The 27,592-nt window shown below is 41.9% G+C and overlaps 1 protein-coding gene across 1 annotated transcript in view; it reads left to right on the top strand.

Moving 5' to 3' along the window:
- The window catches only part of LOC102794913 (low-density lipoprotein receptor class A domain-containing protein 4-like), a 275,819-nt gene that overhangs the window by 145,025 nt on the left and 103,202 nt on the right, over positions 1-27,592 (top strand). The window contains exon 3 of the mRNA XM_087847934.1: positions 8,576-8,716. Coding sequence (XP_087704060.1) covers positions 8,576-8,716 — 141 coding nt within the window. The remainder of the gene's footprint in view (positions 1-8,575; positions 8,717-27,592) is intronic.

Genomic DNA, 27,592 nt, shown 5'->3' with positions numbered 1-27,592 from the left:
CCTCCGCCAGCGTCTAGACAAGAGCAGAACAAGCTGTTCTTGTTATGGGAGGAAGAGGATAAAATGTGCAGTGTCATTAGGTCGCTCACTGCCAGCCGGGCAAATCGGAAGAACTCGCACCAGGAGCGGGCCTGCAAGGTGTTTGCTCGGAACCGTTCTGTACGTGCACGGACAAGCCCGGGCGCCTGCGCTCGCGTGTGTTGATTAACCGCAGCAAAACACAGCAGCTCCCCGCCTCCCCAACCACTGTGATGAATTTGATTAAAATGCTTCCTTCTACTTTTCCTCTGAAGGTTTTCTCTTTTTTTTTCAACCTTCCATCTTCCATTTATTACCACACCAAGGACAAATAGTCTCACAGAAAAAAAGGAAGAATCCAAACCAGAAGTGTGGAGAATCTGGCTGAGACTTGATTAGAGCCGTCGATTAGACCTGCGTAATCGCATTAAGTAATGAGTTTGGCACGCAGGAGTCAAAGCTGATTTGTTACTATGGCGAAGACATAATTTAGCTGAACATTTCAGCAGGAGTCGTGTAAATAAGTCCAATTTTATCCGCCTCACGTACCGTCCGCGAATCAAGCAGGACCATTTGTGAGACTGAACATGTGCAACTTTTTTTTTTTCTTGTTTCCATTTGTGTTTTCAAAGTAAAACGCAGCACTAAGCATGTTGATTCTGTTAAGGGAGTCACGCAGATTGATCATGACTGTCTCGTTTCTTGTTCGGTCTGGTTCTGATGGGTCCCTGTGACATCTGTGCTATTACTGTGTTGGACACAGTTTTTTTTGTTTTTATAACAGGACCTGTGGTTTGGCTATGTGCAAATAAATTAAAGTCATTATCTTCAGTTCATATCAGTTCATGCTCACATGATCACATGTTGGAGTGTCCTAGCAGTGCATCAAGACAGGACAACTGAGGAAAACTGTAACTGAGCAAAAACACTGACAGACAATGCTCCAACCCAACTATCCACACTTGCAGTCATGAACACAAGTGCACATTCACACTCCTTCACGACCAACAACTTATTATTATTCACGTCCAGACTTTACAAAATTACAGCAGGACACCCACACACACACTTATCACACAATACAAGGGTTAGTTTTAGTTAATGACAGACAAAAATATAGTGTTTCTTTCTTGAAGAGAGAAATCACCAAAAATTAACCATTATTTCAGGCAGACTAAGGTCCCATCCGCCAGCAACCACTCACCAGCTGGTTAGGGATTTCCCCCTAACAACCAGAGGTCACTGACTGGTCTGTACGCGTGTAAGATTAAGGCCTAATAAGTCTTGTCCTGCTGATATATCCGCTGATCTCTGTGACAACTTATATCAGCTGAAACCCTTCTTCATATCCAATTAGATGTCCAGTATAGGGCCATAGTTGTTACATATCTGCAAGCTGATTTGCAACCCACCTCCACCTCAGCTCCCTGTTTTCATAGTAGTCTGACCTAATCAGTGTCATATCTGTATCTGAAGATAGTTCAAGGTAAAAAGACTGAGCAGGGAAAGAGTGAGGAATGATGCACAATAAAGGATAATCATTGTTTAATAAGACTAGCAAAATACATGAGCTTCATAACATGTATGTGTGAGTTATGAGAGGTCCTTCTTAATCTGGTTTGACTCTGGCCATCATATCCTGTGTTTAAACTCTACAATATTGGCATAAAAGTAGGCTGACCCATCGGGACAGAAGACGGCCATTTAACCGATGATTGACCCGACACCATATAAACAGACTAACATGACTTGTTCAGCTTTCTTTCCCGTTATGTTACTTTTTCTATAACATGCACATGACACTGACCAGTGGTAGCTTAAGATGTTCTTGTGCGTAGAATATAAAAGTACTATATTGACTACTTTGACCCAAAATCTCTCGACGGTGTTTGCTTGGGTTGAGATATAGTGACTCCGAATAACCCCTTTGAACGGCCTTTGGATGAATGGTTTCATTCAAAGGCCGTGCAGCTCGACTCCACTTTAATACAGATAGAATAAATATGACAACTCCAAACCCCGTTTTATAATCATTTGCGATGGGCCTTGAATCTAACCGAACAAACAAATTAAAACCACGTCAGCTAAATGTCTCCCGATATAACAGAGCCACCAGATCCTGTCACTGTAAGGGTCAAGGGTTAAGGTTTGTCTTTTCATTCGTCACAAGTGTGTATCTGTGAACGCCACGTTAACAGTAGGGCTTAAATACTTCAAGAATTCAGCTAGTTTCATAAGATGGCAGTTCATTCAATACATTAAGATCATGAGAATACCCACAATCCTTTTGGGCAACACCAGGCTGAATGTAAAATTGTGTTTCTTTGTTTTTAAAAAAACAAACAAAAACTCCATCAAGCACCTTTGGTTTGGGAATATACAGAATATAAGCACGAAATGTTGCCTTCAGTTATTTAATTTAGTCTCCTACGAGTCCTCCAACATGGAAGTGTAATTATTCCTGTCAGCTGATAGCGCGCTTTGGTGGAGAGTATTCCCAGACAAAGTTTTAATGAAATAAAAGCAAACCAAACCACTCTAGACCTGCTCACTTTGCCCAGCTCCGTCTGTGGTTCACATTACATGTTAGTGTTCACGAACATGTTCATGTACGTGTCACAGGTTTCATAAGTGATGTTTGTTGCAAGCAGGAACATTTTTTTGAAATTTCTCTCTAAATAATCCATCTGAGGAAAAACAACTTTTGTCTGTGTGAGTTCAAAAACATATCCATGGAGATGACATGCAGGTGAGCACGCCTCCACATCTCAATTACTATTTGCTAAAGTTTGTGTGAGTTTTAATTACAGTAATAATGATGTTGGCTGTGGTGAACTAGAGACCATTTTTACCAGTGAAACTGTGTATCTTTACTTCAAAATTAGTTGTGTTTGTTCACTCGATATTCAGGAGCCCCAGTGAATGATCAAGTATTAGAGTAAATACACGGTACAGCTAATGGGTTGCTGTTCGGGCTACAGTATAATTGGTAATTCAGGCACAGTTCACACACTTAATTATTAAACGGTGCTCAGCCTGACTAGTGTGCACTTGCTCTGTCTAATGTAGAAAAATGAAATGGGAAAAATTCACATAGTGTCTCTCCCTGAAATGATGATGCAGTTACTTTGAATAATCCACAAACTGGGTTCTGGTCTTTATACAGAAGAGGAAACAGTGTCAATTGTTGACTTTCTGGATGATCTCGAATAAGAAAAGGGATAAAAACACCTACAAGTGTTTTTCTGCAGAAAACTAAAAGAAGAATTTAAATAGCTTCCAAACGTCTCTGTAGAAGATATTTCAGAATTTCTGCTAGCAGCCTGGTCTTTACTCTTACGTAGGTATTTACTTGTAGCAACTATATCCATCACGGACCATGGAGGTGATAAGACTGATTGCATGGCTCTATTCAAGGAGCTCTTGGCACTCCCATGTGCATGAAAATCCCAAGGCAGACAAGGCTATAACGGCACAAAGCAGAACAGGCATCAGCAACAACAATTTAACACTGATTCCAGCATGAAAGTAACAGCTGGGTTGGAGGTGTGTTGTAAAGCAGCTTGTATATTTACAGCGACTGTAGACAAGTTAAAGCAACTTAGGCCTTAGTTACACAGGCCTGAAGACCAGCCAGCACCCTGCCCCCGGCAATCTACATTCGCTAGGGAAACATTTGTATTCCTCAACCTGTTGGCAAGTGCAGGCTGGCTGTCACTGGGTAAAACCAGTTTCAAAGACTGTACTGGCCCATTTCTGTCGCTATCAGGTTGTCACAGTTGCATGTAGTTTGTGTGGAAGATGCTCTCTTGTCTGCAAATTTTACTTAGCCATTGAAAAAAGTGTGATGCAAACCAGAAATAGAGAAAGTACACATTCATACTCCGATGGATGCATCGGAGAGCAATTTGGGGTTAGTATCTTGCCCAAGGATATTTGGCATGCAGACTGGGGAAGCCAGGGATCGAACCACCAACCTTCCGATCAGTAGATGACCTGCTCTACCACCTGAGCTACAGCCACCCCAGAAGTTTTACTTTGAAAGTTACCTTTCAAAGTAAAACTTCTTTATTACTGCTGAAATGAACCTATTTCAAAAGGTGCAGCTTTTATTTTGAATGTTCAGAGTTTATGGCTTGCGTTGCACTCTTCAGGTTTACTACCGTAAAGTGATTAATTGTTCAGTATCTACAATTAAGTCTGTGAAGGACATCAGCTGTGCCCTGCTGAGCTTATCGTTGAGTTTCATTTTATAGTTAGCCACTAGGGATGCACCGATACCGGTATCGGTATCGGTGCATCCCTAGTGGGATACCGATACCGGTATCGGTGCATCCCTATTAGCCACATGGCAAGTGATTGACTTGAGTAGTTATGGACAAGTTTTATTGTGGTACCTTTTCTTGAAAACACTTAAAAGAAACTAAATTTTGCCCTTGGTTTTACCTTTTGGGGTGAATTGGTCATCATCATTCAATTTTAGTTTTGTTTCTATTATTAATGTTTTTTTGTGGGGAAAACAAAAAAGAAGAATCTGCTTTTGTAGTTGACCTTGTGAAAAGATGCAAGAATTAAAAACTCTGTATCATGTGTAAAAGCACAAGATATTGCCCGAAGCATTTTGCATATCTCTCTGTGTAGTTCAGAGATGTTACATTTTTTAATCCAAAAACTGTTCCAATTTGTCAGAAGCCTAGTGCCTACTAGCACTTGCAATGTAACTTGACCGGTGACACAGAGATTCTGGTGTTTTATTAGTATCAAGTAGAGAGGGGTTTCTTTTATTTAACTTCACACTGCCAGTAGCATACCTTAAGGACATTTATTAGACTTCAAACAGCCAACCTGTACTGGAAACAAATGCCTTCTTTCCTTTATAAGGTACAGTTCCCAAAAGGAGGTCGTGTCTTGAAGAACAAGGAGAGCTCCACAAATTTTACACCACCAAAGTCTGCTTACCAGTACTGGGGAATACAACTGCATATGTGATCTAAGTTTTATACAGCCTTTGATGCCTGTAGTGTGAAGTCTGATAAATGTGATGTCACTTGAATAAAAAACAGGTGGGTCAGAGAAAATAAAATCTTGAGGTGTGGAGACCGAGAAAGTGATCTCTGCAGCCCCTCGTCTTTGCTGCAGGCTAGCAGCTCCAGGCTGTATCAGCTAATAACAGCATAACCAAGAGGACTGGATAGAGCACTCAGAGAATTGCTTGCCTAGTGCATAAGCCAAAAAAGTTTTCTACTTTCTAACTTTGCTTTCTTGATGATCAGAACAGGTGCTAATTAGTAAGTAAGTAAAACTTTGTGGATTGATGATTCATAACATAGTGAAGACCCGCCTTGTTGGAGTGCCCAGAGAATCCCACGTGACCAAAATTATAACAACTTACTGATGAGTCTTTTGAAGTGGTTGCTTGCACCAGGCCCTCAAACATTTGGTGGCCTATTCCACTCTTCAAAGTGACTTTGGCGCATCAAAGATAAATCTGCAATAAGACGAGTCAGTCTGCCACTGGTCTGCTATCAGTTTGTGAGTGAACGGGGTTGATTTGGTGATTACATCCAATCTGTTTGTGATAATAAAGATAAATATTTACTGTGATAAACTGACAAAAATCACAAGTCTGTAGTCTGGTGCAAATCTACTGCTTACATTCAGAGTCCAGCCTGAACCTCAAATTCCTCAACAAATAGTTACGCAGTAATTAATTACTTTAACCACATTACATTTTTCTGTCATGCAGTAACTTAAGTAAGTTAATACATAACAGCTGCAATTATGTTGTTATTTGTGTTACAAAGGCCTCTTCAGTTATCTGCAAAGTGGGCAAATAGAAATAATTTTTTCCCACTTTTCTTCTTCTTGCACACTTGTGCTACAAACACCAGATTTCAGTAAGTGTGCCTGGATCAAAAATGGTGGAGCGTTCTACAGCGTTTGAGGAGTGAGAGTATGGGCGTGTGTGTGAGGGCAAAGTGCAAGCTGTGTTTAAGACAGAAACAACTGTATTATATTGGTAGTATACATTGTGCTGTCGGCAAGCATCTGCACAGATGGCATGTTAACACAAAGCGAGCCAAGAACCCAGAGTAATGCTGAAGCTGAGTGTATGCAGACCCCAGTTCAGCTGCCAGAGCCTGAACTTCAGCAGTTAACAAAAGCAGTGATAAGCAGTCAAGCTTGTAGCCTTTGTTTCTACCTGTATGTTTCTACAGTTGACTCATTATGGCGATTTCAAGTCTCTCTTAGCTAGTTCTATCACAGTCTGGCTGAGGCAGACTGTATGTGTTTGCAAGAGAGGACTCAAACGCAGACCAAAAACTGAACGTGACGTGGATTTAACAAAAAACAAGCCGTTTATTAAGGCTAGGAAACAAGGTACAAACAAAGGGCATAGGTGAAACTAAACAATAACCTAAACTGGGTGAACTAAAACTAAACATGAAAAAACCGTAAACATGGTGAACTGACATGGATACCTGAAGTTGTGACGTGGATGAGCAGACGACCTGACGAGGAATGACTGAAAGCACACGGACTAAATACACACAGGAGGATAATGAGGGAAATGGAAACACATGGAGAAACAGCTGACACACAAGGGGAGAGTAAAACTAAAAACATTGAACATAGGAACACAGGACCCCTTCAAAATAAAACAGGAAACATAATGAGACGCAGACATGACAACATGAACTTGACAACGTAAGACACAGACACGAAACACATGAAGGGCAAGGGAGACTTAACAGGGGTTGGAAGACACAAGAGGAATCTAATAACAAATGAACTAGAAAAGCTAATGAGCTTCATCATAAACTATCAAAATAAACTAAAAGTCAAAACACTGGGTCATAGGACCCAGGATCGTGACAAGTTTTCAGGTTTTGTGTTCATACATTAAAACTAAAAGAAAGATTGTGTGTGTGTGTGTGTGTGTTGTCATTAGGACAGGGATTTTTTGTTGTTGTTGGTGAGGCATTTGTAACCTGAGGTTAGCCTGATAATTATGTGACAAGCTATTTCAGATCATTTTACGGATTAACGCACATTAACATGTATCTGCATGCAACAAGTAGTGTTAAGTAATGAACTGCATTACTTTTAGGAGAAAAAATGGGTAATCTGTAACACATGACTTTTTTTGTTACATCCCAAAAACTGGGATCTTCTATTTAAAGCATCATTTTTACAGGTGGTGGTCATGTTGGATTGTGGGTAGTCTACGTACCAGATGTTGATAACTCATAGTGCAAGGCACTAAAAAGAAAAGACTGCATCTACACTAAGAGCTATTGTCACAGTGCTGGCATAGAGTGCGAGTTTTGTCTTCCTTAGAGTAAAAACTAGCGACAATTTAAGGAAATTTTTACTATGATATTTTTTTCTTGATTTTTTTAAAACACTTTTTTCCATTCAGCATAAACGCATTTTTCCTCCACGTATGATCGAAAAACATATCAATCATAATGTGTCACAGGAAAAACCATCACAGTCTGTGCGAGTGCACATCAACACTGTCATTCAGTCTCGCTGTTCTTGCAGTCGGTGAAGTTCTGGCGAACTCGGCGTGAGTGCAGCTCTCACATATCGCCTTCACTAAAAACACACACATAACACTCTGAGCCACACTAACATGGCCTTGCTTTGTGGTGCATCAAACACTTGGTTGTTATTATTCTTATTTGTTACGATTAAAGCTCTACATGATTACACACACACACACACACATATATATATATATATACTTTCCCATTTACAGTTTGGCGGGTTTTTATGTTTTTTTCTAACCAGATAGCACTAATCAGGCGTATTAATATTTAGAGGGAGAGAAGCATTTTGGTAATAGCCGTGACGGGAGCACATTACGGTTCAGGGCTGCGGCACATCAAAGGGCCGTTTGAAAGAGCTGTTTATTTATTTGTTGTTTTGAACGGGAGACCACTTTTTTGTCTGACCTTGTTTCTGTGTGAACTCAGCACATTAACTCTGCTTTGTATTTGAGCTTACAGGTAAAAAAAAAAAAATCATTCCACGCGACCTTGCACATTCTGAAGCGTAGATAACGGCGAGGATTTCACATAACAGTCCAGCATTTGAACATTTTGTTGTCTGTGCGGTTTATCAATGCTTTTACACATTTTAGAGCTCGCCTGCATGCACTACTACTGCAGTGACACTGGTGTATGTGTGTGGGCGGACTTTTTTTTTCAACTTGTGTTTTTCTCTCTCTTTCCCTCTTTTGTAACATGTATTTTTACCAAAAGGCATTTTTATATATATTTTAATTTTCCACTATGGTTTGATTGTGATTGTTTCTAAATGTTTTTTTTTAATTATAGATCTTTCCAGAGCAGAGAAGAAGCAGACTAATTCTTTAAAAGATGATTATGACTCTGGGATCTTGAATGAATAGAACACTTTGTTCTGATAGGAAACAAAATGTGGTATTAACATCAGGCTTTGCCTCATTTCAATGTACAGCTTCAGACAACTAAATGTTTGTTATTCTTGCTAAGAAATGTAACTTGTCTTTTATTCCCTCACCGTACAGAGTGCAAATTCCACTGCACCAATGGGAATTGCTTGCGTCTGGGCTCGCTGATCTGCAACCAGCTGAATAACTGTGGGGACAACAGCGATGAGGAGAACTGCCCTGTGGTCACCCAACACCCTCCGCCGGGCATCTTCAACTGTGAGTGTTGCAGGATGCTGTTACACATCTGTGTCTCTATTTGTCTACCTCAAACCATCAAACCACACCAACGCATCCTCTCTCTGCTTTGCCTCACTTCTGATTTTGCCCCACCGGGGACAAGGGTTTGGGGTTTTGAGCTTTTCTCATGAGTGTTGCAAACTTTACCAAGTTTCTGACTTCTGCCCCTGGCACTTCACATTCAAAGTTTTTAAATGGTGCAATAGTGAACTTCACACCTCCTTTTGTCATTCATCAAAGTACTTTTGGCATGTTGTTGTTTTACATGGATCCATCACTTCAGTGTAATCCTAATGAAGCCGTATAACCTGAAAACCCATGTTTCCTTTGCTACATATCTGGAGCGGTATATTAGTTTCTTCTGTGGACCAAACTACCTGTCCGGTGCAATAGCATGTGTTCGGCCAATAGCAAACCGAGATGGGTTAAGACTCTGTGACAAATGACGAAATGACCTCTGAGCTCTATGTGTGCAATGCCAAGGTTAAGGGAACCAAGTCAAGCTGACACAAACTGACCTGAGACCTGCTTCCTAGTATACTTAGTCTAATTTCAGAGAAATGTGAGTTTACTCAAATGCAAAACTAATTATCTGGAAATTGTGTTGAGGGCTGAAAGCATACTAAGTGTGGATAAGAAGATGGCTGTAGCAAGCAGTGATGTCATCCACCCAAATGTTATTGTTAAGAGTTAGAAGTTACTTCGGCATTGGCATTAAATTAATGGCAGGGTAACTTGTTGATTTTAGTTGCATGTTGTATTGTTTTGTGACGTCATCCTTGCTTATCAGTATAAGGGTACAAAGTGTACAGGCTTGATACCAAATCTATATACCGCACCCTCCCATCCCTACCGCCAGCACCAGCCACCTGCTTCCAGCTCCTGCTGAGCACCACTGTCCAGGGAAAAGATGAGAGCGTTCCCTTGACTCGTCACAATCAATGAAAACACAGAAGGGGAGTGAGAGAGAGAGAGATGTTGAGAGGGGGAGACGGAAAGAGAGGTGCAGAGAGAGGGAGAGAGAGACAGACAGAGAGAGAGAGAGAGGGTGAAGGACACCACTGGGCTTCAATGGCTGTCTGCCAGGCCACTTTGATGTGCTGCGGCGTTCTCTTTCAACAACTTTTAGGAGGAGAGGGAAAACTTTTTACAGCAGCACTTTCATCCTTGGCTCCATGAGAGAGAGAGTGTGTGTGTGTGTGTGTGCGTGCGTCTGGCAGGTTTCTTACCTTCCCCTCCATCTCTTCCTCTCATCTCACCCACCCTCATTCACTCCCCCGCCCTCTACCTTCCTCCCTCAAATGTGTTTCACCTCTCCAACCCCTCCAACCTTGTTGTTTTTTGAATCTATCTCACTTTTTTTTTCTGCTGCTGTCTATCTAAATTTCTGCAGCTCTACAAGGCACAGCAAATGACCATTTTTTATATTTATTTAAATTTTAGGGTGATTTAAATGGGTGGGGGTGGGGGTTGGGGGGATAATTTCCAATGGATGGAATCCTCCTGAGCTGGGTGCTTAAAATATTTAGCTATCTAGAGCGGACGTTAATGTAAGAGTCTGCAGCTTGCATTACGGGAAAGCTGCTCAATGAGTGTAATTTTCTGAGCTGGTGCACATTTTCTGTTGATGCCATAGAGACACAAGGAGGGCAGAGAGATGGTTGCGGGGAAAAGAAGGTGAGAGAAAGGAGAAAAACGGAATAGGAAGATTACAAAAAAATAAGAAAAAAAGTGCAGGCAGTCCCAGGGGGAGACGAGACAAAGAGGGGCTTGAAGTGAGATGGAAGACCAGGCAGAGACACAGCCATGGATGGGAAGAGAGGGGGATTAAGAGGAGGAAAGGAGGAAGGGAGAGGGACATAGAAAACGTTTCTGTGTTAATGGAGTTTGCCATCTTGTTGCAGCCGCTGGCTGTTGTCGCGGCGGTGGCAGACAGATGGATCATGAATACTGTCTAGACACACTGCAGCCTGATGCCTGCATCTCACTCCCTGCACCTCCTCTGCTCTCCTCTCCTCTACTCTCTAGGTTCCTCACATCTGCTGCCAGCTGCAGTTTAGCACAACAGTGAGAAACAAGAAACCAAGTGTTGTTTTAGACATAGGTAATTTACATTTAAATCAGATCTAATAAAAATGGCATTAAAGAGCATCCAAAGTTTGCTTAGTACCTGTGCTTTTGTGGCAGCCAATTTGATTCATTAAAGTGTTTCTTATAATGCCCCAGAGCTTGCTTCCCTAGATTTAATGCATTTGTTAATAATGTTTTTAATTATGCTCGTGCATCTCCTGTACAGGCTGCTAAAGCTACTGTGAAGTCAACAGAAGGACAGTTAGCATCGTCTACAATGTTTTTTCATTGAAAAAAGTTCCTTTTAAAGTGAGACAGTGTAGCCTTTAAAAATGATGTCATTCTACTTCTTTCAAAGGGACCTCAAAGCTCAGTTTAGTGCGTTCAAAATACTAAGGCATTTTGCTGGGCTCAGTGTGGCCAGTAGCTCATAGTGGCTGATGTTAGCTCAGGGTTGGGCAATCTCAGGCAATCTCACGAGGGCCGGTGTCCCTGCAGGCTTTAGATCTCACCTTGGGTCAACACACCTGAATCACATGATTAGTTCGTTGCCAGGCCTCTGGAGAACTTCAGGACACGTCGAGGAGCTAATTTAGCCATTTAAATCAGCTGTGTTGGTTCGAGGACACATCTAAAACCTGCAGGGACACCGGCCCTCGTGGACTGAGATTGCCCACCCCTGTTTTAGCTAGTGTTAATAAAGTCATAGTCATTGAAGACTTCTGTCTCTATGCTAGTTATACAAGAGAGCAAACTACACTGACAAAATAACAAAGCAACAGTCAGACAGCTCATGTAAGAAATGATTATTATTATACAGCAGTAGAGTATACGTAAGGGTTGCTAGGCTCTGAGCTCACTTCTCAAAATAGTGTTCCATACAGACATTACAGTGTGATGAGTAAAGAGCATGCTGGGGTGGTGGAGGGGTTGAAACAGTAGTTTAAAGGAAGTGATAGCAAGTTATTCAGCTTATCGCCACAACTAAATTTGGAGGGTGTGTTAGGGTATATGATGTGAGGAATGTGAGGCATGTTGGTGTGTATGACACACTGTATCTTGAGTTCCCTGAATGAATTAGTGTCTAGGCCAGGGGTGGGCAATCTCAGTCCACGAGGGCCGCTGTCCCTGCAGGCTTTAGATCTCACCTTGGGTTAACACACCTGAATCACATGATTAGTTCGTTACCAGGCCTCTGGAGAACTTCAGGACATGTTGGCTGTATCCCAATTCAGGGTCTGCAGCCTTAAAGGCCGCATTTTAAGGCCGATTACGTCACAGCGACGCGACGAAGGCTGTCCCAATTCGAAGGCTGCTCGAAATGCGGCCCTCAAATGCGTCCTTCATTTCCCTGAATTTTAAGGACGTGGCGGTGTAGACTTCGTGGCCCAACATATCCCAGAATGCATAGCGCCAGCGGTGGGTGTGGATAATTTTGCCGAAAAAAACGGCGGATGAGGGGCGCCGGAAGAGTAAACTTTAAGTAAGTACTGAATATTATGTCACTTATTTATGTGCAAATGTTTAATAACAAAGAACATTAAAACATTAGTGTTGGCCACATGTCGGCAAAGTTATGTGACATTAGTGACGTTTGTACTAACTTGGTTTTAAAGCCTTTACTTTAAAATATACGCCGTTCAATAGCTGAGCTTAATCTTACAGAGAATGATCAAAGCTCATGTAGAAACAAACAAACAAATGAACAAAAGATTTTCTCCTTCATTTCTGTCAAACAAAGCTGTATGAAACGTTTCCAGCTGTTAGTATCATGGTTGCTCGGCAACCTGGGCAGCGCAACGGAGGCTAAACCGTCCCATTTCACAAGCCTCGCATTTCTGGCCTTAGCGGTCTTTAAGTACGCGGCCCTTGAAGATCGCTGAGGCTGCGTACTTTAAGGCTGCAGACCCTGAATTGGGATACAGCCGTTGAGGAGCTAATTTAGCCATTTAAATCAGCTGTGTCGGTTCAAGGACACATCTAAAACCTGCAGGGACACCGGCCCTCGTGGACTGAGATTGCCAACCCCTGGTCTAGGCTTTGCTCTTAGCTATAATAGTTGAATTATAGTTCACATTAGACTAATTACTGATTCAGATTTGGCCAATGTAGGTCCGGTTGTCACTGTTTGGATTGATCAGCTTTATGCATGTGAAGGATTATCATTACCGAGTAGTTTTCAGTTCAGTCCGCAGTTTCTAAGCCCAAATGCAGTGCGTCAGGTGAGAGACATGCTCGTCATTAGTTCTTGCTGTTCGCTGGGTTGTGTACCGCAACTTCATTCTACAGTGTGAGACAATATCGAGTTCTACTCTACCTTTGAAGGAGAAGCTATCTGGACTGTAGTCCATGCAAGAGGTATTTTGGCTACGCAATAACAGGTTTTACTCACCACATGGACCACTTACAAGATTTGGCTTCCTGCAACTTAGTCCACCTTAGTGGCACCTTGACGCCCCTTTGACACCCTGGAAGAGACCAAGTAGAGGGAAACGTAACAATGTTACAATGAGCAATCTTGATCGTGGGCCAACTTTAAATCAGACATGGCTTTAGATTATTACCGCTCAACTATCAGAAATGTTTAATCACATCTCGTATATGCATATAGGATTCTTGTTAACATGATAACCGCAGGATTTTGCTATAATGTAACTTCCAAGTGCATTAGAAATATGAATTACTGGAAGATTAAAGGCATAAAACCGAGTTGCCTGATGTGTATGCACATCATGTCAGTCATCTGTCTCAGACTACATGAGCATTGACGGAGATTGTGGAATACTCTGACAGCTCTCCAACATCTGAATCCAGGCACGAAATGTGGGAATATTTTATGTAAGACTGCTGTTCATGTAACCTGCAGGCATCTGTAAAATGTAAATATCTAAGAAGCACCTTACAGCCAGCATGAACACACTCAAATGCACCTGCATTCACAGCTTCTTTTTTTTTTGTTACCACAGAGCCAGGATGTATTCCTAAGTGGGTGCTTTTGTTAATATATTTGCATTGATAGATATGTTTATGCATGTGTCATCATCTTAGTTATCTATAGTTTTTAGTTATATGCAGTCTGGAATTTCTCTTGGGGACCCATGTGGATATTGACAGATGATTAATTTTGCTGTGGGCGGAGCCAAGAAGCTGTAGTACACAGATAGAAATTTTGCAGCAATCCAATGAGGATTTCCCTGCAGCTCTGAGCACATCGTAAGAACATTTTCAGTAAATCTGCAAAGTACTCCTCCAGTAATTTCAGGACATTATTAGGAGTTGTTCATATTGTGATAAGCAGTAGGCACACCCTATTTTATCATAAAACCACTCCGAAAAAGGACAGTGCAACATGTCACGCTTAAAAAAGCTTATAGCAAATAGGATAAAAATATGAGGAAGGCACACGCAGGTTCTTTGTGTCCAGTGAACTACATTTGATGCAGATGATGTCTGCTTGGTGTTAGAGTGCCAGAGTAGTAGCACGTACACTATTAAAGTAGCATTATTACTCTAAATAGCAGGAAAAATCCTTGTGGAGGCCTAAGTGACCTTTGAAAAGTAATGGCTGTGTAAAGCACCATTTAGCCCATGAGGAACCTTAAGAGAGCTTGTGTGTTTTTAAGACTGGGTGAGCGTTGCTTGCTGCCGTTTCACTTCAGCTAGGCTTGTCTTGGCTTTCTCACCTTGTTAGGCCCTGCTGAAGTATGAGGAGGGGACAGGGAAGGAGACCAGAGGATGGTTCAGATCGATGGTCAACTCTAGCTTAGCCATTGATCCCATTCCGGTGTGAACGGCACTTCAATAGCATCTAGCAAGCCTTCAGGCTGGCTGATTGATTCCGTTTGTCGAGAATCATAACTGAGGAGGCTCATTATTGACTACTCCTCCATCCCAGACAGTCTGAGTGCCTTACACGGTGCTGTTGTCCACCACCGATAGCTTCAATACCTTTTTTTTTCTTGTGATACACCATTTCTGAGAAGGAGTCGCAATAAAAAATGAAGGTCACTGCTGTGCTAAAGGTAAAGTGCTTAAGCTTATAGTGGACCGTATATGCTTTCTTATTCACTTTATTTGAGACTCTGTTAGGATTTTTTTTTCATCTGTGTGTGAATCCAGTCTATTAACACTTACTTATTTATGCAGTAAGCGTGGGAAGGTGTTTGATGTTGTCTGGCTTGTATTTTTATGTCCATTTTTTTAGAAAGATTGAAAAGCACTTCAACTTCAGCGGTAACAGGAACGATTGTCTTTGTGATAAAGGAAAACATGATCTTCAGAACACATGCTCGCTCAGAGCAGTTTACCGTTCTCTTTTTTCATTAGAGATTTACTCAGGATACCGCCTGGTGAGGAATGAACCGTGGCTAAGGGTTTGGTGGCCACTCATTGCTAATGTTGAAATTTTTTCCATACTGCAAATGTCTGACATTTACATTACATTATACATTTGTGAAACTGCAATGCTCCTGTAGGCTTTCACATTTAGTTTTCTAACACCTAAAACCACTACATGAAACAGTTTTGTTATTACTATCATAACTACTACTTCAAAGCTACAAAGATTTCAGTTAACTTTTGCATTACTAAATTCACAGTACACATAATTATCCAGTTTAGTTGTGTTTTTCTTTCCATTAACTACTGATGGAAACATCTGCTGTAGCTGCTAACAGAACCCACATGTTCACCAGTCATTTGCCACGTTTGCCTGTTTGCCAATTATCGCGGGCTATAAGTATAAATATAACTATAACGCTAAGCTGAGCTGTGTTGTCTGGGCACACACAGTAGGTGCCAAAACTTTGTTTCTGTACCATTTAGATCAAATCAAGGTTAGGCACCAGTCACAGTGGTATACAGACCTGTCGGCAACCAACTGGCAACTATGTCTCTACAGGAAAATGTGTTTTCCATGACTGGTTGCGAGTGGTTGCTTGGGTTCTCTGTGAAATTGATGGCCAGAGCCCCATTCACACTAGGCCGAAAGACCAGTCAGTGACCTCTCTGGTAACCACCAGTTGCTAAGCAAAAGTGTCTATTCCGTGAATGGTTGCCAGCGGATGCTGCTGGTTGCTAGTGCGGAATTGGTTGCAAAGTGATACATTACATATACAGTGTTGCCTTCTACCTTCTTGTGATTGCTTTGATCACTACCTGGTTGTCATGGTTTCCAGTAGTTTGCATGGAAGACAACAAACAAGACAATCAAGCAACTGAACAAGTGGCAGTGAAACTGTAAAAATGCGATGTATACCAGAGAGATTTTACTTGATCAGTTATATTTTTAAATATTAACATTTGGGGGTTGTTTTTTTTTTCTGTTTGTTTCCAATAAGCAGAAGTTAGCAACAAAATAAAAGATTATAGCTTCCCCCCCCCCCCCCCCCCCCCTAAAATCAATAAGGCAGGGTTGGTCCCGTCTAAGGTGGTGGTAACTCTTGTCCATTGTCATCCAGTAACTATTTTTACAAATTAAAACGTGACACTCAGATTAGTGTGGAGCAATTTCACCAAATCTGATCTATTCAAAATCCTCATCATTGCTGGAGTTTCTCTTCAGAGCTTTTTAATGTGTAGCTTTGTGATTTGGCTACCTGATAAGATTAGTTAGTTTTATGTTTTTCAATAGCAGGAATGATATCATCCTTTATACAGATGACATGTCCAGACGTCCATGTTAATTTGATGTTTTAAGCCTTGAGTGGTTTAGGCCATATTCTCTGTGACTGAAGCTGAAAGTGTTTATCAAACCCCATTATTAGATCTGTCCCAGTGGCCATTCCCATCCCAGTGTTGGTGATCCTAGACGCATATTATCTTGATTTCTTCTACCGCCCAGCCGGCTCTTACAAGCATCTCTAAAGCATTTTTCATCCGTCTTCTTTGCTTCTTTTTTTTTCTCACCCGAGGCTCTCCAACAGTCTCTGCGTCTATTTCCTCCCTGCTTTTCATCACTTAGCCTAATCTCATGGTTGAACAGGCCTCCGGTCAGCTGTCTTCTTCCCCTTTTACACTCTCTTTTCTATCTTCTCCCTCCCTGCTATCCTATTCCTTATTACCCCAGCTCCTCTGCTTCCTTCGTTTGCAATCGCATGTTCCTTTTTACCCACTTTTGACCCTAAAGCCCATGTTAGGTGACTTGCTGTGTAATTATCGTGTCAACATTGGCAGAGTCTCTCCCTGTGCAGCTGTTTTCAATGCCAGGACTTGCTCTCCACTGCGACTCAGAGGTCAATTAGGCAGCAAGTGAATGTAGCTGCAGGATGCCGCTAATTGAATGGGGCCGTTGGGTTTAAAGCATTGATTGTGGAGGGATGGATTGTGAGCTGATCATTGCTGTGGTGACCTCCAGACCACAGACATACCTCAGAAACGTGTGTGTGTGTGTGTTTGAGTCTAAATTCAGATTGCTATATAAGTGGTCTTAACCTGTCTCCAGTGTCTCTGTTCTACAGGGATGACTTGTTTTGTATTGCCTCTACTGGCACTGCGTTAGAGCAGAGTTATATATAGGACAGTAATTCAGTATGAATTAAGAACACACAGTCAATACAAAACAGTGCAATAATGGACAGTTAAAGACGCATGGGTCACAAGCCTTAGTGTCAGTCCCAAGCATGGACAAATGGGAGGGTTGTGTCTGGAAGGGCAAAATCGAAAACATGTGGATCCATCCACCCTAAGTGAGTAAGTAAAAGTTTATTTGTAGCTTGGCAAGTTATGGTGCAGGGAAAAAGCGTCGTCAAAAATAACACCTAAATTTCTGAGGCTACGCTTCTGCGAGAGATCTAGATCACTCAGTTGCTGTTTAATGTGGGACACTGCACTGTCCAGTGCAAAAATCAAAGTTTCAGTTTTATCTGGGTTTAATTGTCGGTAGTTGTTATTCAACCATTGGTTAATGTTTGTTCAGCAAACTCTTTTTAAACCAAGCTTAAAAGAGCAGTGTAGCTGAATATTGTTGGCAAAAAGATGATAAAACACGTCACTAAACTGCTGTATTATGTGGCCTAAAGAAGGAATATTTATTAAAAACAAAATAAATCCCAACATGGAGCCTTGAGGGACTCCACATAGTAGCTCTGCAGATTCAGACATAATCTGGTTTAAGGACACCCTAAAACCGCACATCCCAGCAAGATCCCTCAGCCTGTTTAACATTATAGTATGATTAACTGTGTCAAAAGCTAAGGAGAGGTATTTTAAGACCAAGACTGTGTATTCTCAAGTGTTTCAGTGGACTGCATTTTGCAAAAACCAGATTGGAAACAGTCAAAGTTGTTGTGTTTTTCCAAGCAGGCGGTAAGGTGGGCAGCAACTGCCTGCTCACTTACGCCTTGACATAAAAGGTAGTTTGGAAACTGCTCTATAATTTTGATATAATGTCAGGTCCAAGTTGGGGTGTTTTGAGCTTTGGTTCCGCAGTGGCATGTTTAAAAAAGCTGGGGAACAACCCAGTCTGAAGAAAAACATTAAAAGGTTTACAACCTATGGGGCGACAGTCAAAGACTTTGATAAAAACCTTGGTGGGCATGAAGACGGCTTCATTTTATGTTATTTACCAGGGCCACCATATCATCAAATTTCCCAGGTGTAAAGGTAGACCAGGAGTAAGAAGGAGATGCCTCACTAGCAGAATAAGCTAGCTTTGGGGAGTTTTTGACATTGATTTCTCTAATCTTATTGACAAAAAGCCCTTTAGAGTGCACATTTATAGGTACTGTAGCTAGAGACAACTGGTGGTTACCAGCAATGATTTTGTCAAAAAAGACCTTGGGATTTCTCTTGTTCTTTGATATGAATCTAGAAAAATATTCTGATCTGGCATTTTTACTGGTTCATTTAGGTAGAGCATTAGATCTTGAAGTAAGAACCTGGGTGCTTCAAGTTTTCTTCCATAGTCCTTCAGCTTTGCAACACATTCTCCTTAATTTTAAAGTAGACTCATAGCTTCTGTGTGATAGAACTTGATAGGTGCCACTTGATCCAAAATGGATAAGCATTCTCTGTTACAGCACTGGACAAGAGTGTTTACATGACTTCTATTAGAACGCAGAGAAATGTCAAACATGACAGAGAACCTTTCAGCAGTAGTCTCAGTTTTATGCATTGATGAGTTTTTGATTTCAGGAGTGTTTGATTAGAGCTAAAGTTGAGGTCAGAAAAGACACACTTATGGTCACTCAAATGCACATCCTCCACAACCTTGGTTCCTCTCGTGTGACGCTCGATAATGTTGATGGCCACAGAAAAACAGGGTATGGCTTTTTAGATGGGTTGGTCCAAAAACATGTACTTTTGAACAAAGTTAAAATAATCAGATATAGATAAGAGTTCAGCTGCTATGTTTGATGAGAAATCATCAATATGAATGTTAAAATCCCCAAGAATTAGAACTTTCTCCAACTTAAGATAAAAAGTCGGATAGAAGCAGCTAGCAGAGCACAGTTATGTAGGTGAATAAACTCGCCAATCCTCTGCCATGTTTCCTTGAGAAACAAAAAAAATCTATGTTTTTTCCTGTGAAAAGCTCAACTAAGTAACTAACTAACTCAGCCAAGGAACAAAGACTGGTTGGTGATGGAGCGAATGTTCAGAAGAGCAATCCGACAGTGTAGGTTTCGCATCAGCTGGCCACAGTGGGACTGACAGCAGACCTTGTCCGTTCACGAGATTTCCAACTGTGCCGCGTGACCAACCACTGGTTTGGCAATGCAAGACCCAGGGCCATAGTGGTAAGGCTGCAATCGACAGAATCCAGAGGATTACATGAGAAGAACCAAGGCTACAGTGGCTGTGAGGGTGTATTTCCAACCACAACCTGGAGAGTAACCGGCAGCCAAAAAGGTGAAGCCTCCCATCCAATTGGTGGATCTCCAACCTGGAGGCTCGTCTAATCTGTACCTGGATGCCAGCCTCTTTTCCTTGATTTCTTTTTAGGATTTCCTCAGGTACGTTCCATGACTACTAAAAAATATTCAGGTGAGGAAGTGAAGTACACAAATGGTGGCGGAAAAGTTTTCTTATAACTGTTGCAATCATTGAAAAGGTGTTCCATAGACCCTTACATGTATACACAGCAGAAGTGAGTTGCTAGGGCTGATATTATACCAGAAAATGCATAAAATACAAGAATAAATCACAGACAGGTAGCTGCCAACCTTAGCACAAGCCCCATCTTTTGCACTGTCTGTGGCAACAGCAACCAAAAAACCTTTATTTGGAATAGTGTTAAAGTGTTGCCATTTGCTAGTGCTGATTTTTAATCTTAATTTATATGAAGAAAGTAAAGCAAGTGTGAGTTATGTTTTGAATTTGAATTTCTTGTTTGTTTTTTTAAATACAGACAAAATTAGGGTTAAAATACCAGACGGATACCACTAAGAGAAGTATTATTTTAAGGATATCCATTGCTGGTCAAAGCATTTGTGAAATAAATGTATTCTAATTAGCAAAAAGGCTTCAAATGCAATCTGTTATTTTTCCTTCAGATCAGAAGTAGCTAAATATAATATTAATCATATGATGTTATCAGCTCACACGGAGGGGATGTCACTAGGCCCTGCAGTCCGTTTTGGAATTCTTTTCACTATGCGGTGTGAGCAAGCGGTCCACTCTCAAGGCTCCACAGGAGCGCCCCCTCTCAGTGACCGGCGTTCCTTTGATTGTGTTGCAGGATCCCCGAGGCAGCGGATGGTTTTGCACTGAAACATCTCACATGCGTTACTAATGAAGACAGCAAACGTTTGTCATTCTCTGTGATCAATGCTTTACTGATCAGTCTGACGTGTGTTTAGAGCTTTAGAGTGGTGACAGCTGACAGCTGATGGCTTTCAGTAGCAAATGCATTGTTGTTAATTCGCCACAGATCTCAACATAACATCTGCTAGTGTATATAACAGCGGGGGGCCTGCTGTGCTGCCAGGAGATGTTTCTGTGACACGTTTAAGATTGGCTGACTGACCTGATTTTGACCTACATGCATAAAACAGCCTTTACTGTTTTATTTATTTTTTATTTTTTTGAACTGCTATCACACCAACCATACCACCTCCCTTTATGTTTTTGTACTTACAAGCCGGCACATTCTGTTCTATGGGTTTATTGGCAAACGTTGTGTTACAGATCATGTTGACTCTTTGAGCCACATAAAGATGTCTTTTTTTTACCTCTCCTGCACCCTTAATGATGAATTTAGGCACCTCCGTATGTATCAATAAAAATGTGATGACCATCAGAACAGTTTCTGGGGTTTTTTGAGGGTAGCTGCAAAGGCAGAGAGCACCCTCACCAACTTCCACCCAGTCATTTGGTTTCATAAGCAGTCCTGAAATATGACAGAAAGCACTCAGTTCAGAAAAGAGCTTCAAGGATAGGTAAGCTTCCAAGGGGTAAAGAGTTAATGTATTACAGAGGTGTTTTCAGGATTGTTTTAAAAATCCTGTGAGAAGATTTGTCATTGAGGACAATGAGAAATCAATAACTATTGCAGCCAATGAAGTATACGGGGCGATTGTGGCTCAAGAGTTGGGAGTTCGCCTTGTAATCGGAAGGTTGCTGGTTCGAGCCCCGGCTTGGACAGTCTCGGTCGTTGTGTCCTTGGGCAAGACACTTCACCCGTTGCCTACTGGTGGTGGTCAGAGGGCTCGGTGGCGCCAGTGTCCGGCAGCCTCGCCTCTGTCAGTGCGCCCCAGGGTGGCTACAATGTAGCTTGCCATCACCAGTGTGTGTGAATGGGCTTTGGGGTCCTTAGGGACTAGTAAAGCGCTATACAAATACAGGCCATTTACCATATACTAGCTGCAGTGGAGGACAAGATTGAACCGCAATTAGCTAAAACAAATGCAGTCTTGTCTTTTCAAAGTAAATGTCTTCCCACAATATCTGGAAAGTAAGAAATTTCAGTGCACATTAAAGAACATTATTTGCTTACTTTCTTACATATATACTGAGGAGAAAAAGTGTTTTCCTCATTAAAAAACCCAAACCTACTTGTACTCCTGTTGCAGTTTCCTCCTGCATCAATATGACACCACAGTTTTGGGGAAACTTTTGTGAAACGTCAGGATGCGTGCCGCGGCACCCAAGGCCGCCTATTCAGTCACGCACCTGTTGTATTGCAAGTGCGATTACACATGATGGCAGAGGATCAGCCGCTGAGGCACAGAGCTGCGATCGCATCCAGATGAACCGATGATTAATTAGGTCTGCATGTCATTAGCACGAATGCGCTGGAGGACCATATGTGTCATCTTCGGTTTTACTATGCCGTTCCTAAAAGGGATCTATTGAATGGACATGTGCGTGTGAGACGCAGAGAGAGGAAAGAACGAGAGATGGGAGGGATTTCCAGCTCGTTAAGATTCAGATTAGCGAAGCCATCCACTTGTTGTCCTCGGGCCCTCTGTGGAGCGGCCTGCTCTTCTGTGTGGTTCAAGGATTTACTCAGAGCAGACACAACATGAGAAACACTTGGGAAAGCACTGGATAAACACATTCATCAGGACCTCCCTCTTCCTTTCTTTTATCTTTCTCGCATTTACTTTCTGTAGCTGCTGCTTTCATCTGTGTTTCTGCTGTCTCTCTTTGTCTCTCGCCCTCCTTTCCTGAGCCCAGCGGCAGTCTTTGTAGCTTGTTTAATGTTTTTTTTTCCTACCCCCGGCCATACTCAGGTTAGAAACGAGTGGCGCCTGGCTTTAAGTCCGCCGGCCCAGGCGGCGACGACAGCAGCTGCAGATCCTTAGAACCTCGGCCGCCGCCGCCCCCTCACCACACCATCACTTAACAGCGACAGCTCCGAACTCCTTCCTTCCATATGGTCACCTCCAAAGCTGAACCGCCTTTCGAGTCAGAGAGGGGGCTGAAGTGATTGTTCAGTCCTTTTTGGATATTCATGAGGCTTTAACATAGGAGATGTGCTTGATTTATTTTACTTTGAGAGACCGGTCAGTGTTGGAGGGTGGTGGAGTGCCGAGTAAATTGAGTGCACTTCAAAATATCTCCAAAATGCCAATGAAGGAAAAAAAAATAGGCTTATGTTGCATGAATGTCATTCATTGTTGAGGCTGTTGGAAGGTGTTGAGACCGTTCCATCAGTTTTAAGTTGTTTTTTGAATAAAAAAAATTGCATTAAAGGGTAACTTTCTTATCGTGGAGAGTGCTGGGAAGCTTATGAAAACAGTTGTGTATTGTCCTCTCAAGGGAGCTTTGTGAAGTCTGATCAAGTGGGGTCAGACTGTGGTAAAAACTTGGAACATGGAGTTCAAATGATGTGGGTGTTTAAATGGCAAAGACAGCCAGTGCTGCTAAGCTGCATTGTGGATATTGGAGAATATAGGGATTTTAGAGAGAAAAAATAGGGACATCTTAGCCTTTTCTACTTCATTTTTCTTTTTTGATCAATTTTGTTTTAAATCTTTTAATTGCAGGAATCCTCTTTAGGGCTTAGATTTAAACTTTTCATTTTCTAACCAGATTAACTTTCTTTCTTTTTCCATTAATTCATAATTAATGTATTATTAATGCACCGGTCCTCATAACGTCATGCCGTTTTTAGGGCTTTGAATGCAAACATGAATAATGACCAGCAAACAATGAGCCGTGTGTCATTTTTCATGTCACGAACTCCAGAAATCATCAACAGATTGGTGCCGGGTGGTGGCAGGGGGTTGTTTTTATGTTGTTTTTCTTCATCCCCATGACTCACGCAGTGTTGCTTTTTGATCCGATGACATCTCCAGCCGCTGCCGCCACACTGGAGCCTTGCCCTTCCCCTTCCTTTATTTCTTTTATCTACAGCTGTGGATTGTCGGTAAACGTCTTTAATCGATTAACGAAAGTATAAAGAGTTCTGAGATTTAAACAGAAAAAAAAAGGTGAAGCTCTAAGTGTTACCCAGAGGTGCAAATGACAGATGAACGTGGCACTCTTTCAGAACTTCTCACTCCTCTTTCTCCTGCAGACTTGTCAGAGTGCAGATTGTCTTCCAAGTTTGGGAATTCAAATATTCTTTTTCAGATATCGGAAGAAAGATGAGTCTCCAGCGATGGCTGCTGCTGCGCTGTGTATCTGTTATGTGGGTCTGCTTCAATGAGAAAACACTCTTCTCCGGTGTTTTCCTTTTGGCATAGTTTACATTCCAGCGCAGATGTAGGATGGAGGTTTTGTCTCCAGCTACCACTGTAAGAAACCAAAACGTGTTGCAATGTTTCTGTTCGGCCCGGCCCCTCCTGAGTCGTTAGTATGCATAACAGGCACACTCCGGTGAACAGGTCGAGGTTGGAGGTCAAGGGTGAGTGGAGCTAATGCTTTCATGCTCTTGATTCAGCTCCTCTCGGGTGTAATACCCGCCTGTCAATTTGTTTGAGCTGCGGATTTACATAATGAATTTATATTAGCCACTGTTCTCCACACACTCCCTCCTTCACTCCCGTCTCTCTCTCTCTCTTCAACTCCTCTCTCAGTGTTGCAATTACTCCCTTTGCTCTCCCCTTCCCTCTCTCTCTCTCTTTACTTCCCCTTGTTCTCCCCCTCCTCCTTCTCTCCACTCCCCTCATCCTCCTCTCATCAAGTTTACCAAGTGCCCAGAGAGCAGAGTGTTTAAATGCAAACGAGCCTCATTTCCAAACTGACGCCACAGCCCAAGTATGCCTCGCACACAACAGCTTCAAGCCCCGCTGAGAGGTTTCGACAAGAGATGGATGGATGGAGATGATGGAAACAGAGTGAGAGAAAGCGTGATGGAAATGGAGAGAGGAGTGGGGATTCTTGGAAGTGCCGCGTGTTTAAAATAGGACGCAGAGCGGGAGTGTGGCGGAGCTCGTAGGTGTCAGGCGCTATTGACAGTCCCGCCAGAGAAGAGGTGATGAACGAGCCACTGTCTTATTAGTCAGAACATTCCATTCACCACACAATGAGGTATTTTTAATTCCTGCTCCGGCGCTGCTGCCAAGTTCAACACTATCGTAGTATTTCGTGTTTATGCACTTTCATCATAATAACCTCAAAAAAGCATTGTCAACGCTCTAATTGGTTTAACCTACAGTGGGGTGAAAAAGTGGTGTGTTTGCCTCCTTCCTGATTTTTGTACGTTTGTCACACTAAAATGTTTCAGATCACACAAATTCAAATATTAGAGAAAGATGACAAAATTGAACACAAAGTGCAGTTTCTAAATGAAGGTATTTATTATTAAGAGGGGAAAAAATCCAAACCTACATGGCCATGTGTGAAAAAGGGATTGCCCCCCCCCCAATTATAATTAACGGTGGTGCCCACACCTGGGCCTGATTATTGCCACACCTGTTCTCAATCAAGAAATTACTTAAATACGACCTGCCTGACAAAGTGAAGTGGACCAAAAGGTCCTTCCTCCGATCCAAGGAAATTCAAGAACAAATGAGAACACAAGTAATTGAGATCTCTCAGTCTGGAAAAGGTTATAAAGCCATTTCTAAAGCTTTGGGATTCCACAGTGGGAGCTGTTATCCACAAATGGCGAAAACATCGACTAGTGGTGAACCTTAACATAAGTGGCTGGTCAACCAAAATTACCCCAAGAGCACAGCAACGACTCATCCAAGAGGTCATGTTGATGATCCCCAAGGCTTTTGGGGAAATACTCTGATGAGACAAACGTTGAATTTTTTGGAAGGTGTGTGTCCCATTACATCTGGTGCAAAACTAACACAGCATTTCAGAAAAGGAGCATCATACCAACAGTAAAACAGGGTGGTGGTAGTGTGATGATGTAGGACTTTTTTGCTGCTTCGGGATGTGGTAGACTTGCTGTGCTAAATGGAACCATGAATTCTGCCATCTACCAAAACATCCTGAAGGAGAATGTCCGGCCATCGGCCACTTGGGTTCTGCAGCCCGACAATGATCCAAAACACACAATCAAGTCCACCTCTGAATGGCTTAAGAAAAACAAAATGAAGACTTTGGAGTGGCCTGGTCAAAGTCCTGACATTAATCCAATTGAGATGCTGTGGCATGACCTTAAAAAGGTGGTTCATGCTCCAAAACCCTCCATTGTGGTTGAATTACAACAATTCTGGAAAGATGAGTGGGCCAGAATTCCTCCACAGCCTTTTAAAAAACTCACCGCCAGTTATCAGAAACACTTTTGATTGCAGTTGTTGCCGCTAAGCGTTCCCAACCAGTTATTCGGTTTAGAAAGCAATTATTTGGGGGAATTTTTCCTCCCTTAATAATAAACACCTTATTATATTTGTCTAATATTTACATTTGTTTGATGATCTGAAAACATTTAAGTCTGACAAACAATATATCAGGAAGGAAGCAAGCCAACCACATGTTCCTGAGCAGAGTTCTGTTTTGCATTTTGACTATGTTTTGGATTTTGTACAAAAAATACAGACTGCCCAGGAAGTCTGTTTACTATCTGCAGCAGTGTTTTACTTTAAGAGGCAACCTCCAGGTCTGAGAAAAATGAAGCCACCATCAAAGTGCCAAAAAAATTGCAGTTCCTCTAATGGCCACATGAGGCTCACTCCAAAAGCGAGTCAGTCCTCATAGACTGGAATGTTAACATATTCAGGTTTATAACATTAAAAAGCATGTTTGGGTGCTTTTGGATGCTCAGTGGCTGAGCAGACCTGAGAGCAGAGGTCCAGGATCAAGTCCACCCAAGGCCTTTCCTGCAAATCTTCCCCCTCTCTCTGTCCAATTTCCTTGTCACAATTTCACTATCCAGGAAAGGCAAAAAATGCCAAAACCAAAAGTCTTCCAAAAGCATGTTCACAGGATGGTTGGAAAAAGCATTCCCTCGCCCCTGCAAAGTTCTCCCTTTCATAATGTCTATAGGGGTATGGGGTGGCTTCTTTGATTGATAGTGTGTGCTAAAACAGGAAGTTATAGCTTGTAGCTATCTGCTAGGCTTCACCTTTGATAGTCTGAGTCCCTCTAACTGCACTGAACTACCCTCAAAGCACTTTTTACTGCAGTCACACACACATTCATACAAGTGCTTTTTCTGTGCCTAAGCACCTTGTTTAACGTTTGCACACATACTCACACTCAGGGTTTAGTATCTTACCCAACGATGCTTCGACCTGCAGACTGGAGGAGCAGGGAAGCGAATCACTGATGTTCCAGTTGGTAGATGACTCGCTTTTTGAAAACTGCTCATAAATGTTACATCTGAGCTTATTAGCTTTATAGCTTTAAAGAGCAATAGGCACATTTGTTTAATATTGTCAAATTATTGTGAGTGAATTAAAAGTAGGTGGCAGTGTCATTTACATGTTTAATGAATATTTATCATCTGGTTACATTTCAGAATGGGAAATATAATAATTTGGGCCCAGCTCTGCTCTCTGTTGACAGATTTAACTTTTTTTCTTTCTTAAGTTTCTTAAACTGTTGTTTCCCTTACATTTCCTTTGAAGCAGTAATATTCTACAAACTGTAGAGTTTTCCCCTTTCTTTAAGCTGAAGTGGACGGTACATCAGCAAGCTGTGATGTAAAGAACAACCTGAACGTGGTATCCCTGTTTCTGCCCCTTTTATCCTGGGTAGATGGGCTCCGAAGAAAGTGCTAAAAAGAGCTGAGACGACTGTCTGAGAATCAATTTAGTAACCATTCTGGTGCTGTCGGCTATTTAATCAGGATTAAATTGTGAAATATAGATGTTCCACATTATCTGTTCACTTATAATAAAATTCATATTTGTTAGCCTATGAGCTTGGGTTCAAAGGTTATTCTTGACCCTGGAAACTGTAATTATGAAAACTGTCTCACTACCACTTTCATTTAGG

Source organism: Neolamprologus brichardi, chromosome 11 (genome assembly GCF_056152115.1).
Source record: "Neolamprologus brichardi isolate AB-2024 chromosome 11, ASM5615211v1, whole genome shotgun sequence".
Taxonomy (NCBI): domain Eukaryota; kingdom Metazoa; phylum Chordata; class Actinopteri; order Cichliformes; family Cichlidae; genus Neolamprologus; species Neolamprologus brichardi.
Note: the sequence above shows the minus strand (reverse complement) of the source record. Positions and strands in the feature narration are given on the sequence as shown.